The sequence below is a fragment of the Poecilia reticulata genome, chromosome 7 (assembly GCF_904066995.2).
Source record: "Poecilia reticulata chromosome 7, P_reticulata-male-v2, whole genome shotgun sequence".
NCBI lineage: Eukaryota > Metazoa > Chordata > Actinopteri > Cyprinodontiformes > Poeciliidae > Poecilia > Poecilia reticulata.
Window position 1 is genome coordinate 29,947,259 of NC_088836.1, and position 16,080 is coordinate 29,963,338.

At 38.9% G+C, this 16,080-nt stretch overlaps 1 protein-coding gene across 2 annotated transcripts in view; it reads right to left on the reverse strand.

The window, feature by feature from the left end:
* Positions 1 to 281: 281 nt before the first annotated feature.
* pkig (protein kinase (cAMP-dependent, catalytic) inhibitor gamma) overlaps positions 282 to 16,080 on the reverse strand; it is a 34,157-nt gene continuing 18,358 nt past the window's right edge. For both annotated transcript variants that reach the window (XM_008414598.3, XM_081609276.1), the window contains exons 2-3: positions 4,071 to 4,252; positions 282 to 924 (exon numbers count right to left, since the gene is read on the reverse strand). In XM_008414598.3, the coding sequence (XP_008412820.1) occupies positions 842 to 924; positions 4,071 to 4,224 (237 nt within the window). In that variant the 5' untranslated portion in view covers positions 4,225 to 4,252 and the 3' untranslated portion in view covers positions 282 to 841. The remainder of the gene's footprint in view (positions 925 to 4,070; positions 4,253 to 16,080) is intronic.

Here is a 16,080-nt window from a genome sequence, read left to right on the forward strand (position 1 = left end):
ACTTAATTATTTTGTTGACCTACAACGTCCCTAACACACTGTTGTACAAACATCTGTTTCTTTATTGTGCATAGCGATAAATGAACACGGCAGCCATGCTGGATGGAAATGTCAACACCATCCTCATGTACACAACAAGCTGCGTTCAGGAATATTTATGGATCTAATTAACAGATCCATAATCGGGGGCTGCTGCTCCCTGATCAGCAGCCTTCAGTAACCCACAACACGGACGGATTCCTAGTGTAGGAACGTAATTATCTCTTAGAAACATACAAATGTTACAGTAATTCATCAGTATTTTATTACACAAAGAATAGTTCTATCACAAAGTTATCACTTAACATTTAGCAATAAATATGAAGTCTTTACTTGACAGTAAATGAAGACAATACTAGAAAAAAATGGAACAAGAGTCACAAACGCACACAGACGTGAAAAGAGAACGACAAACGGATGATAATGAATCCATGACACAGTTCCATTCTAGGCCGGAGCGATGCCTTTAGTTATAAATAATTTTGTTTAGCTCAGTTCTTCTCCTCAGGCATTAATCCAAAGTTTCTGTGCTTCCTCATCCTGTCAGGAAATACAAATGACTAACAGAGTATAAAGCAAAGGATCCCATTTTCCACTTCCACTCAGTTCTCTTAGCCATGTTACTATCTGGTCCGGTAAAAAAGAAGAAAGAAGAAAGTAGTGGGCGACATTTGGGACGAGGGAAGCTCCAAACAGGCCGGCAGTGAGTGACAGTGTCCTCAGCTCCAGAAAGGATGGCGAAAGTTCCACTTCTTCATTTCCCTCTCTGCGTTTCTCAACGCCGCTTCGTCTCCTGCTGCCTTTAGGACGGGCCCCCGCCGCCCTGGGCGTCTTGGCTTGTGGAGCCCTCGGCCTCTGGAGCCGGGGAGGCCCCGGGGTCTCCTTCTGCGCAGACAAAAATGATTACAGGACACATTCAGGGGGAAACATGACAATTCTGTTTAAGGAAAAAAAAAACTTCCTACAGCGACTAGGGCTGAAACGATTAATCAAATTAAATCATGATTAATTGAATTAATCATGATTAATCGATTGTGATAATCGCCAACTAGTTTAGTAATCGACTGATTGTTGCACACAGATTGAAGAAAAGGTCACTTACTCAAAGAACAACATACTCAAAGCAGTAATTAAGCCAAAACTGTACAAAATATGATTAATCACATTAATTATGCCTAATGGATTATTGAAAGATCATCAACTAATTTATTAATCAATTGTTAACTGGAGTACAAAAGACTGAAAAGGTAATTTACTGAAAGCACAATATACTCACAGCAGACAAACTAAAACTGTACAAAATATATTACAAATCAAATTAATCATGCAGAACATGCCATTTTTTATTTGATTAATCAATTAATCATCAGAAAAATCGATTAAACGTCAGAATAATATATTACTTAAGTAGCGATAGAGCCTTAGCAGTAACAAAATGTCAGCCTGACACGAGTTTGTTTTCCAAGAGGTCCTTCTCTCCCCTGAGTAGGTCTCATCTCTGCAGGTCATGGGTCACCGTTTTACAACGAAAAAGGATGTAATTTCCCGGTAATACAGTGAAAAAGTGCATCAGAGCGGAAGGATTTGAGTAATATGAAAGGGAACCAGACACCATTATGAAGAATAATTGAGGGCTGAGTCTGCTGCTGCTGTTCCGGCTCATTTAACACAGAAATCCCACAGCTGAGAAACCAAACACCTGCGTGGGCTACTGGTTATTGGTGCCTTCAGCTCCAGGATCAGTTGCTCACCTGCACTTTCTATTATTAGGACACAAAAGAACTGTAACGATCATCACGAAAATGACGGTTTTAAATTTGGGACAGGCACAAACTAAAAGCCTACGTCTTCTTGGTGAAGAATTAAAGTCAAGGCCCAAGCTAGCCACAGCAGGAAGTCGTACTTTTTGGATTTAAATAGGACTCTTAAGAGTCAAATTAATTCAAATTCAGGTTTACATTATTGCAGGGATATGAGGAACCACCAAGAAGAAAACTATTAGACAAGAAAAGGTTATATTTCCATAGCCAGAAGTTTAAAACGCACTCATTTGGGGCAAATGAGTGAAAAGCTTTTTTTTTTTTTTACTAACTTTTAAAATGCTTAGCACACTTAGCTTCCTCTAAATTAATTTACTTATAATTTACATGGCTGTTTTGTAAACTTTCACTTAAATAAAGTTTAACATTTGTGTTAAAGTATTAGTTCCAGCAGGATTCTAATATTAATACTCAGGCTCTTTTTTTTTTAAGTGGGTGAAGACCTCTTCCTCGCGTCGCGTCCTCCATTCTAAAAACAGCTAATTATGTTTATTTTATTCCCAGAATGCACCAGTTTAAAATCCACAGATCAACCATGATCAATTAAGCAAAATCAGCAACTAAAGTAGCAATAATCAGCAACTATAAAACTGAAACCGTAAGTTTCTGGAGCACAAGCAGCAGAAAGGTACGTGTGCAATAACAAATGTCACCCTGTTGGGGGCGTAATGCTATCTAACAAAAACATTTGAGTCATTGACACATGGTGGGTTTCAACATGGCTGAATTTAGCACTTTAGCATTAGCTTGTGCTAAATACCATCTTAGTATTAGCAAAACTAATAGTTATGATTAGCAGGACTTGCTTTTCAGCTATCAGTGCATACCACTGATTATTCCTGATCTGAAATGATTTGTAGTCATTTAAGTTTGAATGTTTTGGGTCAGGTGAATAACTTTCCCACTCACACATCCATGTTGGTTTTTACAATAATCAATAATCGAGACTTTTGAATGATTCTGACCACAACATTATTAAACATTAAAGGCTGAGCAAAGTAATTTAATGAACTTTACCAATTCTGAGAGAATAGTGAACTAATATCCACATCTAAATTGGTACAAAAACTGTATAATTTATCTTTAACATTCTAAGGAATATTTACCCAAATATTAAAAGGGGTGTTATATAAATTAACACATTTGTTGATTAGGAATTCACACTGCTGCACCCAATTATTGCTTAAAAATCCATAGCAAGTGTATGTAGCATCATCATTCCACCTTGGAAAAAGAAAACAAATGAATTATTCATTCATACTGCAGAGTATGTGAAAACGTCTTCAATTCTTGATTTTATTCTTTATTATTGTGACATAAAAACACAACAATCTGCCCGATCTCCTCACTGAAAACACAGAGCTGAAATAATCTCTCACTTTCTGCAGGAAAAAAAGGCCTTTATACATAAAACCTGTCAACATCCTGGCTACTGCTGGTCAAACAGACCCAAATTCTCCATCTTTACTCTGTTGCAAAACACTGCAGGCACATTATTATGCTGCAGTCTGGAGCCGACGCTCAACATTTCTGAGTTCTACCCATAATTTCATTTTATGAAAGAGTGTGTGCCTTGTGATTAACGTGGAAAAGCCCATAATAAGAACTCTGATCTTTATTTCTTTTTAAATAAATGCTTTGATTTTCCAGAACTATTCCTGCAGGGGATTTAAAAACTGTCCACACTGCAGTTAAAATGAAATGAAGCCTTTTCAGATGTAAAAAATAAATAAATATTGCTGCAAGTACATTGAAAAACAATTTAGCCACTAATATGCACAATAAAATTTAACCGTAAGAAAAACTAGCAAAAAAATTAAAGCAGTGTGCAAAAAGTTGGCCCGTATTTAAGAAAAAGTCTTGCAGACATTCGGAGATGTTTTTATGCCATTACCATGATATTACTTGAAAATGGTCTCAAAAACAACATTTTTGTTTATTCCAATAACTTCTGGGATAATCCATCATCCAGTAAAATGTGTCATAGTGACAGGACTAATAAAATGCCACTATACATAATGCTACCCGTTTAAAGGTGATTGCATGACATTAGGTTCTAGTATCTTCTAGATTTTCCCATCTCCATTTTGATTTGAACAAACTTAGACCCTGTGAAAAACCGGTTTACGTTCCACTTCCAGCTTCATCTCCTCAGCTGTAAGTAAAACCGTCCTTCCTGGCGTTTTGACGCACGTCTCCGGTTCCACCCACCTGCAGCCTTCAGGTCCATCTCTGCCATGTCTTTGGTGAGCTCACTCGTGCTCGCCGTGGCCGTCCCCTCCCCTGTGATGTCGGGCACGGCGTTCCGGCGGCCTGTGCGGTCACAGTTGATGAAATCCGAGTACGACGTCTCCACGTCCATCATCTGTCCATGACCAGCGCTCTCATTACACCTGAGGGAGGGAGAGAGCGTCAGGCTGCGGCAGAGCGCTCAAAAGAAACTTTTCTACTCGTCTTCTACTGCTTCTTAAACCAGGGGTGTCCAAAGCGCGGTCTGGGGGCCATGTGAGGCCCTCTGCAGGGTTGTCTGCGCCCCCCCCCCCACCTTAATTTAAATTAAAAAATATGTTGGTGATCCCAAAGGGAAATTAAATGTTGTTTTAACTCATATTAATTCAAAATTTTCAAAAAGTTATTGGAGATAATGTCAGGAAAAAATCTCCTGTAGCCGTCTGTATTACAGCGGTTTCGAAGAAGCCTCTGACTGAAGATAGATGGTCAGGGTTTTCCATCAATTTTTTTATTTTATTATAACAAAAACAACTTTTCTGCATTCACCTTCATTTAGGACTAATTAGAACCACACACTTATTTTACTCAAACACAAAAACCTAAAAAAGTCTGAAACTGTGGGCCGGTTAGCATCTCCAATGATTTTCATTTTTACTTTAGTTCATTATTGGCACAAAACGTTTGTCTTAAAATACTTTTTGCGGCCTCATAGGTGGATTCAACGTTTTGATTTTGGCAAAACGTTTGGACAGAGGAGAAAACGAGTTACTGGATAGAAAGTACAATACTGAGGAAGCAACTCTGGATCTTTAGGGTAAAAACGAGAAAAGCAGAGGAGAAAAATCAATAAGAAAAAAGGAGAGAAGATCTTAATCATTGTTCTTCCTCTTTCTGCACCGAGACTAATGGAAGCACTGACATCTTTCCTAAATGCTTGACCTAATTACATCAGGAAAAAGGGCCTTCACTTGTTCGGTCCAACCCCTCTCAGAGTTCATTCGTCTCTCCTGAAGGTACTTACACAGCGTCTAAAAAGGAGGAGTGGATAAAGCTCCTGTCAATATGGAAATCCGGAGTAAGAGCGCTCTGACAGCCAGCTGACGTGGGGCCAGAGGGAAATATAAATAAAAGAAACCCCATTAGCAATTCACTCCTCGTCCGTTTCCTGTTTTCACTCCATTTTCAAATGGGTCTCAGATCCGGCCAAGTCAGGAAACCGTTTCCTCGAAGAAAAAAAAAAAGGACGAGGAAGAACCTGCTGCAGGGAGTTAAATAAGCGGAGAAAAGCAGCAACAGAAAGTATCTGGGTAGAAAAAGGAGGCAGAGGCTCTCAGACTGGAGACGTCGTCACAACTGGTAAAGGTTTCCCTGGAGAGATCTACGTATGTGAGGCGTAATTACAGCAGCAGCTGAGCGACGAGAGCCACATCACATGAAGAAGAAAAGGAGCCGGCAGAGACGATGACATCACGCTGACCTGGCCGCATGCCTCAACTCCTTCACTGAAACTCCCGCTTTATGCGTTTCCATTGACGTTATAAGTGAGCAATTTGACATTTCAGAAATAAGTTTGCTTAATTTGAAAACACCACTTTAGAAAGAACTCAAGTCTTTTGGTAAAAGTGGGAAGTGAAATTGGCTTATTTCACAAAACTGCAATGGACTTTTTTTTCTTTCTTCACATCACTTGAGTCACATGATCCGCAGTCGAGTGTTGCCATTGTCGCAAACCACAAACAAGAAGACAACAGAAAACAACTCAATGCTTACGCTCGCATGTGAAAATTGCTGCAAACAGCAACCGTACATCTTTGAAAAACAGAAGTAGAGCCTCCTGCACAGCCAACAATAACGTAGCATGAGGTTTCTTGATGATAAAAACAACAAAACTCTAGTATTTCCCAACAGCCATGGTACAGCGTACGCAGCTTTAAAACCAGCTGACCAAAACTCTGCTTGGGTTGCTAGGTAACGGGCTGGGCTTCGCTGGTGTTGCTAGGTAACGGGCTGGGCTTCGCTTGGGTTGCTAGGTAACGGGCTGGGCTTCGCTGGTGTTGCTAGGTAACGGGCCACTGCTGATTTGTGGCGTTACAGGTTTTTTTAAATGGAACATTTTCCAGAAACCAAAAATAAACATTTACTTAATGCCAGAAACCATCTGGGTGCTCTGGTTAGAAGCAGTAGAAACCCAAATAGAAGTACAAAAATGTGCAAAATCTAAATTTTGCACAATACGTCTCCTATAAGTATTTTTGAATTACAGTGTTTGAGTATTTTCGCCACCGCTGGTCACATGTTTCAGCTTCTATTCACCACGAAGCTGGAAAAAACTTCCAGAAAAACAGAGTTCATTTAAATCTAGATTAAAAAGCCATCCGTTTCGCTTTTCAACCATAATAAATGAAACAATAACCAACATTTTGATGTGTAACAATGATGTTTTATGACTTTGTATTATGTTTTTATGACATAAAGCACTTTGAACTGCCTTGTTGCTGATGTACAGTACATATGTGTGGTCTGTAAAAAAAAATAAAATGAATAAATCAAGCCGTCAGTCTGTGGGAGGCCAGCAGCCAGCATGCCGAGTGAGGAACTGAGGTCCTGTATGTAAGAGTGAAACCTCTGGAAATGTCACCGTATTCTGAACTGGTGGCATTTTCCCCTGACTGCTCCTACAATCACACAAGAGCCGTTTTGTGTTCCCAGCCACAGATGGTGGTATGATCCACGGATAACTCTGTGGTCTTAAAAAGCAGGCGGCGCAATCCTGACTGAGCCAAAAAACAGCAGGAGGCTCTCACTGAAAGTCCCTTCCACGACCTGAGGGGTGAAACAGACGGAGATATAACCACCATCGTTATCCACCAGAGAGCAGAACGGGACGATTTTCTCTTGATTGGATCAGATCAGCAGGGAAAACACAAAAAACCTGCCCTATTTCAGTCATTTTTTTACAAAACAAACAGGGGTGAAATTCAAAAATCCTTAATTCTCTATTTAATTCAACCAGTCAAAGACAGAAAAGACAGATAAGACTGTAAAAGACACCAGAATAAGCCAGAAAAACACTGTGAAACATGTCAGAATCTTACTATAAGATTGACATGTTTTCCTTTTCTGAGTAAGATTTAATATAAAATCCATAACTTTGTGTCTTATTATACAACTAACATTTCCCAGATGCCTTTTTGACCACTTTTCAAAATAGGAAAGACAAGAGAACTGACTTCAAGAAAGTAGCTGCTCACCTAAACATGCCTATATCTACAATCAGAGCAACAATTAAAGGGTTCCAGCAACTTCAACTGTGACAAACTCAGACGAACGAAACTCCAACTTAATTTTGGCACCAACCGTAGCAAACAGGAAGAAGAGAGTTAAAAAACAGAAAGAAATCTAAAGAGCTCATTGCGAGATTTGTTATAATTGATGCCAGAAGACATTGGGAAGAATGCCAGGAAAAAAATATATTTTTCTACTCACCAAATTTAACTTGACTGCAGGGCAAATAAAACAGTGAACATTGGGGAATAAGCCTTTTGTCTTTCAGATGGTTTGCATCTCATTAATCCAGTGGAACACAAAGACCTGCACAATCTACTTGGAAACATAGATTTTAGTGTCAGAACGCGTACAACAGTTATTAGCCGTCAACACTTAGCAAATACCACAGTAATGATCAGTGGTGGAGAAAGTACTCAAAAAATGTACTTAAGTAAAAGTACAAATACACAGACAAAAATGTACTGAAGTAAAAGTCAAAGTACCACATTAACATTTTACTTAAGTAAAAGTAAAAAAGTACTGGATTTTAAAAATACTTAAGTATTAAAAGTAAAAGTACTTGCTGAATGCATTGCCTAATCACTAATATCATTAAGTGTACCGATCATATGATCATATGCCACAGATAAAGCATGTTTTTATTGAGTTTATTCTGTAACATAGTTTAGACTTAGATATGTGATTCTATGCATCATAATTTCAGGGATGGAAACATCTGGTCTCCTGTCCTAACATAACATGAACTTCACTTTTTTTGCCACACATTTATTTTGAAAGAAATCCAACTGGCACAGGAGGACATGGAACCAAGGAGCCACGTAGCAGAGTTGTAGTCTAGACCACCGAGCCCAAGACCAAACCAAAACCAGCACCCAGTGCTACATGACAATAAAATTTAGTGCACCTATCAAAACTGCTTCTCAAATTGATCTGAAAGATTCACTTTCCCACCTAGATATTAAATACTTAGAGCTGAAATAAATTTAACCAGTATCAATTCAAACTTGTGCCACAGGAAAGGGAAAAACATAAAGCAGAAAAACCAACAAAGAACAACTCAAGAAAACATGCATTTCTCACTTTGTCGGCTACGCTACGCAGAGAGCCGTTGCCATAGCAACCGACGACAACGGCACTTTGTTTCAGGATTCAACACCAAAAAAAAAAAAAAACCCAAACATTTCCTACACAAAGAACAGAACATTCAGTCCGTTACAGTATTACGCCTTTGATGTTTATTTTGCGATTATTAATAAATGATAGCGGTGGCAGATTAGCTACAGCTGCTATTAGCCAATATGGTTGTTGATTAGCTAATTTAAACTCACACTCCAGTGATGATCTGTCAGAGTTGGTGTTTATGTCGCCTTTTTAAAAAAAATTTAACTGAACCATTCTACATCACACCTACATGATAAGGTTGTCAAAGTCAAGCTAGCATAACTGAACTACTTCCCTTTCCCTCGCCATTTTTTTTCTGACCTTGTCATCTAGTTGTAGCGTTGATAATTAGTAGCAAAGAACAGCATCCTGTTTTCTCTTATATATATCAGATGCAAATGTAAGATTTTGTGTGTTATATTGACCACTGAACAGCTGAAGCCATCAGGCAGCAGCTTTTGTCCTCAGTATGGTTCCGACGTCCCGCTGTGAGGAGTCGCTAAGGGCGTTTTCACACCTCATAGTCCGGCAGATTCTGTTCAATTGGAGAACAAAATTGCAACATTTGTTACATTTTCAGCTGCTGTGGTTCTCTTTTACACTGCACTACAAACAAACAAACAAACTCTTTGAAAAACCTGTTCCCCTCCTCGCCTGTGGGGGGCGCTGTACCAACAACCACTGAAAGAAACGATGCAAAAACCTCTGAAGAAGACATGAGCACAACTTCCTTCTTCATGAAATGTAAACAAAAATGGAGTAGCGTCAGATTTTGGTGTTTGCAGGATTTCTCTTTTGTCGTTTCTCCTACTAGCGCTAGACTCCGTTTTGGTTCTATTAACCCAGAATGCCTTCGTCTATGGTCCGTTTCCAGCTTCGCATCCACTTATGTATTCAAACCGGACTGAGTTCACTTCAACCGAACCAAGACCTGAGTGCACAGGCGGACCAGAGTTCACTTTTCTGGTCCACATCAGAGTTTGATTACGCATTCACACCTCCCCAAGCGAACTGGACTTTCTAGGCAAACAAAATGGAGTTTGATTAAACAGGACTAAACAGAGCTAACTGACGGGAAAATGTAATGGAAAAGACATCTTTGTTCTGCAAAGAAATGTCTCTCCAAGCAGCAAATGACTTTCTCTAGCAGCAGCTGTTGTCAGGCACTGGGAAAGCTTTAAGGAGAAAAAAGTAAGTAAGGTTTAATTCTCAGCTCAGGAAGCTGTCACTAAAGACTAAAAAGACCTAAAAAGTTGTTTCTGGCTAGCATTCAATCAATTCCTCTGCACAAACCAGCCTATAAAATCCAAGTTGGAATTAAGAGTTTAAATGCCAAGTATAATTGGGCTTCTTCTTGGTCAATGAAAGCCTCCAGGACTCAGAGAAACGCAAATAATATCAACAATGTTTGACATTTTGATTCTATTTCCTGCTACATAAAATCAGCAATTTGAAATCCCACTAGAACAGTTGAGTGATTTCTCCATCAAGCGTAATGTTTGGCAGAGAGATTTATGACAACGCCTGGCTGCACTGGTTCGTCTCCACTCGCCTGGTTGTTAAGTGGATTATGGGACTCCCGTCTAATTGCCGTTTGTTTGTCTAATTAGTTGCCTGCACATGTGGATCGATTCCAACCCCAAGATCATTAACATGGTTTCCATGATGATGGTGGTGGAGATGATGATGATGTTTCTTCGGCATGCTTTTGCTCTTGGTCCCATCTGCGGTGGCAGGACATTAATGGTGTTGTGTTGCAGAGGAAAAACAGATTTTATCCCCAGTAATCATGAAGGGAACTGCGATGAAGTTGTTATTGTGTCTCTATCCTCACCTGGTTGTTATTGTCGTTATGGTCCACCTGCTGCCGTTTAAATAATGTCATAGAAAACAAAAGTAAATGTTCATGACATGTCAAACTCAAGGCGCGGGGGCCAAGTCTGGCCCGCCGTAGCTCTTTATGTGGCCGTCTGGACTCCAGAGGTGTCGAACTCAGGCTCATTTTGGGCCAAATGAAGATCATAAATGTTCTTAAAGGGCCGGTTAATGAGATGAGTTTTAGCCAGAATTAACTGCTAAACTCATCAACAAACTGTTAAAATATAAATAAATTCTTAAAATTAAGTTACTTCAGTCCCTCCAGAATTTTACAAATGTTTTTGGGATTTTTTGCAAAAAAAAAAAGTGTTTGTGGTAATAATTTAGAAATATTTGCACTCGTGCATGATGGGAAATATGACTTTTTGTTATTGGCTGTATCATTAAGGATTATAAATTATATAAGGTATAAGTATGAAATACTGCCACCTCCTGGTTGGAGTATGCAGTCACTTGGATCCAATATTTTTCACCATTTTTGCCAAAAATCTTCAATAAGCGCAATTATGTATTAATGTGAAAAATACAGGGATTTGTTAATTTTTACGTGAATTTCCACGATAATTCTCAAGAAACTGGAGAGACTAATTTAGAGTCTAGAGGGCCACATAAAAAGCTGCGTTGGGCCAGATTTGGCCCCCGTGCCTCAAGTTTGACACATATTCTAAAGGGACACATAAATACAACCATCAATATAACACTGTGCTTAGATATTCCTTCATCAATCAAATCAAAGCAGTTTTTATCCGTTTATTGTAAAAATTCCCACAAAACAAACGAACAAAAAAAAAATTCCTGCCCTTTTTCACACCAATGTGTATTTGCAAGTTTGTTGAAAATATTTGGCAAAATGGTGAAAAATATTGGATCCAAGTGACTGTTTACTCCCACCTATAGGTGGCAGTATTTCACACTTCTAACACTCACTCATCAGGTTTACTTGATTTATAATCCGTAATGATACGACGAATAATAAAAAGTCCCATTTCCCATCATACATAAGTGCAAATATTTCTAAATTACTACCACAAACACTTTGATTTTTTTGTGTGCAAAAAAATCCCAAAAACAGTTGCAAAATCCTGGAGGGAATGAAAGCATGTTCGATATTATTTAATTTTAAGAATTTATTTATATATTAACAGTTCATTTATGGATCTTATGAATACATTCTGGTACAACCGGCCCTTTAAGAACATTCATTTTGAAGTTTAAAGGAAATGTAAACAAAATAACCAGATTTTATCCACACCATTGCTTTCTTACACTCAAACATCATAAATGTAGAAACAATATCCTCTCTTTCAATGTTTAATAAGCTGAGCCTTTCACATTTATGCCTTCCTACATTTAATTTACCATATCCAATTATGTGAAAAGCCCCCGGGAGTTTACAAGGAGAAACACGACAGCTGCAACTGGAAACCCCACCACCAGACAAATGTCACCGGTGTGGTTTTCACAGACAATAATAACCCAATCCTCAAAGGTAAACTCAACGCAGCTCAGCTTATTGGCTGATCTCTGCTCAGCCTCCCTCCTTTACACATCTCTCCTTTCTGACCTCAAAAACCTTTAAAATCTGTTAATCCCTGTAATTTGGAATTAAGAAGTCATCCTGATCATTTTGGCTGCAAGAGAGTGAGAGAGAGCATTACTTTAAGAACATAAGAAGTCTGAACCTGGAGGTTTTCTCTCCTAATCCTTTTGAATACCTGTAGAAATGCTATTTTTAACTGTGCTAGCCAGGCTAACTGCTAATGTAGCATGCTAAAGACCTCAAAGCATAGTAAATCTTGTTTTTTTCATAAAATTTCTTACAAAGCACTTTATGTTGACACTATTTTGTGCTTTTCAAAATGGACCATATTCAGTTTCAACAGATTAAAACTTTACATACATCAGAAATTGATCACAAAATTCTGTATCGCCAGAAATGCTGGCAGCAGAATCAGAATGCCTTTCTTGTCATTGTAAAGAAGCACAACAGAAGTTCAGTACAGCCTGTTGGGAGAAAACAAAAACATATTTGGGGGGATATGATCAGGAAGAAAAAACAAATCTCACACTGTGTCCAAATAAACATAATGTGGGGGTTGCATGAAGAACCTCTACATATATAAAGCAACATAAGCAGGACTAATAATTGTTTTCTGGCTTTAAATTTCAGCACTTGGTTCATGTTACAGTTTTTGTTTTCACTTTTTGTGTGCTACTGAAAAATGAAACTGGTGTTTTCCTTGGTGGGAACTTCATACTGTCCTGTCCCTGTTAAACAATGAAGGAAAGTGGAGCAGCGACACCATTCAGAAAGCTTTCTGACGAGACACGTTTGAACCGAGACATCGACCAACACTTGCAAGGTGACAATAAACAGCGGAGCTTGTGGCGCAGAGATAACCAGGAACAAAAAGCCTTTGGGTTCACCGGGGGAACATGAGTCAGAGCACCTCCCCCCCATCAGAGACTCGGGCTCACTTCTGTCCCACTGGAGCCTTTTAAGCCTGATTTGTGTGTAATAAACTTGTATTATCTGCAATAAGCTGTGCTGCGGCCGACTTCTTCGCCGATTCGGCTGTCCATTAGAGCCGTCCGCCCAACCGATTTTAGGTCTGTCGACTATTTTTGCAGCGATTATTGATGAGGCAGGAATTATCCACGTGGATGAGAGTCACCTGCAGCTGAAATTTTCCACTCGTCCTTCATTTGATTTATAATATGTAGCTGATGAGGTGTTTGGGTTTTTTTAAAGGTGAAAAGCACAAACATTTGTCAATCTCTAAATTTAAACTTTTAGTTTGATGTTTTACGTACTTAAATGAACATTGGAGATGCAACGATTAGACTGAAGACTTTTATCATCCAGCTTTTGGTAGAAAGAAAAGAAGGGGAAAAACAATCAATCATGCAAATGGAAATTCTTGAACTTATTTTAATTTTTCATGTGATTAATTGATTTATTGCTTATTGCAATAGGACTAGCACCGATCCACATTTTTCACTTCCAGCACTGATATGAGGTTTAGTGTTGGCTGATACCAAAACAGAAAACAGAACCGAATTGACTAAAAACACAGATATGAATGTAATGAATTACAACTTATTTGATTACTTTAAATACACAATAACTTCAACATGACTTTAATTTGTTCAGTCAGTGTAATTAGGAGAAAAACAGTCAATCTAAAGTAAATAAAGAACTGAAGGTAACTAAAACAATATGTCACACGTGCAAGAAAACCTTCTTTCAAAAGTTTTTTAAAGTGGAATGTTAAATATAATTTAAAATAAATAAAGCATGATCACTCAGAGCTCAAAACATAGAATTAGACCGACTAGATCAACCCTTATGGATCTGGTACATTGCCACCTATACTAGATCTAGAACATCTCCGATATCAGGATCGATACAGATATTAATACTGGATCAGTGCATCTCCAATGAACATCACACATCTCTGCTTGTGACATTTCATACAGCATTTACTGTCGATTGTAGCACAATTTACTTTGTAAAAATGTCAACAACTCTTTGAAACAATGCAACAAAGTGTGCAGAACCACTTTCTTACCAAAGAGAACGTAGTCGCCTCTTCAGCCCCCATGCAGACCCAAACTACTTCAGACAAATTCATGCAAATCCATTCCTCCTGCCGCGCAAAGTGTTAAAGACACTCGTGTTCGCTGCCTCTCAAACCTCCGTCAGAAGACGCCGCCACGGTTTGGTCGGCAGCTAGCTGTATTTCTTCACCGGGATTAGCATTGTTGTCTCTCTCCGGCCTTCATGAATAAATAAGAACCTGAACTGCTCAGCTGTGCCTTGTATATTTGCCCCACATCCTTCCTCTTCTTCTGGGATCCAGACTGGGTGTAAAGACCTAATTTCCCCTGACGAATTGCATCTTTGCACACAGCTGCCTTTCCCCCTGAAGCGGTTGGCCTTTTTAGGCAGGAACAGTGAAAACTTCAAAAAGTAAAATAATAATAAAAAGAATCTTTCTCCTCTAATCACCACTGTAAAACCTCTGACCATAAAATTTCTCTCTTCTGTCAGACGTCCAGGATTAATGGGTGATACCAGCTGATGTGATTTATAATTTTTCCTCCACTTCTCACTCTGCAGAAATCCTGAAAGTGCTTTCACATAATTGCCATCCTAAACGAACGCACTTGGCTCTCACACTCCGATTATGAAGCATCCGAGGAACACGAGATAGGAAGCCTGACCAATACCATTAGCATCAGCTAAAGTGGTGTTAGCTCATTAATTACAAAAGGAGCAACAAAAAACTCCTCAGAAACATTTGACCACAAAAAAACAAGCCTCCCGTTGGATAATTACTATGTCTGATTATCTTTCAGCTAGCAACAAGATATTCGACCCAAACTGAAGCAATAAGTACCTTCTTATTTCTTTAACAGCCATGTTGAAAAACATCCCATGATTGTGTTGAAGATGATCAGTCTGTGTAGGAAGGATAAAATCCTCGCATCAAGCAGAGAAAGCACAAAGGAGACGCAGAAACAACTAAAACTGGGTTCAGGAGAGTCAAATGTCTTAATAAAAACTGAAAGGAAACCATCATCTCAGCTGACATCTTTAGTTAAGATAAACTTTAACTTTACAGTAATAAAATCTGACATAACCAGTCAGTTGAAAACCCTCCATCACAGATGAGATGTGTTCCAGGCAGATGTGTAGAGACTGCTTCATAAGCCACAGTCTCTACACAACACTAATAATCTACCAGCTTTAATGGTCAACAATGTTATGAACATTAAGGAACGCCGCAAGATCCAAAACGTCCGGTTTTAATGACTTTATACAGCTGGACTGAGCGCATACGCAACTGGAGAAACATGGAGAGCAGTAATAATATCAGAACCTTCGGGAGGCAAAGCTTTATTTCCCATCTCTGCTAAGCCGCGATTTGCTCGTTTAAAATCGTGAGCTGGAGTTTCTGTTTTGTACATTTGGTTGCGAGTAAAACAATACATAGTTTCCACAAGTCTGAGCTACGAGGTTATCTTAGTGTTACACAGTAGAGAACTCAAAAGTTGTGACATATTTAAGCTGTAATGCACTTAAATTGTTTAGAAGTTAGAAAGGAACGAGGTGAGAGCTAGTTGTAAGCTTGCGGCTTATTTACTGTTGTCATAGCAACTCCATAGCAACGGCCTGCTAAGCTGGCTGTCAGTTTCCGGAAGCATCACCGTGTATTCTGTAACATTGGAGACCCATGACATGAAACCCAGCAGGGGACAAAAGAAATGGGATCAATTACATTTTAATCACAGATTAATGCCAATGGGGCTTTGAATGGGCAGCAAAGAAAGATACATTTGTTGTTCCGTAACACGACTGTAGGGGGTCGAAGGAGCACAAACACTTTAAACATCTGATGGTTGGTTACCAGTTCGCTTACAGCAACACCAGATTTAGCTGATTTTAGCCACTCAACCGCTAACAGCCAGCTAAGTTAGCTCATTCATTCTTTGGTTACCTAGCAACTCACTCATTCTTTGGTTACCTAGCAACAACCTGTTGAGTAATGGGTGCAGCAGCAGTTTCAGATTTTGCCACAGTAGTGTCTCATAACTGCTTAAAAAATAAAAAAAAACAATAAAAACTTTGGATAAGATGCCACGTTTGCTAGTATTT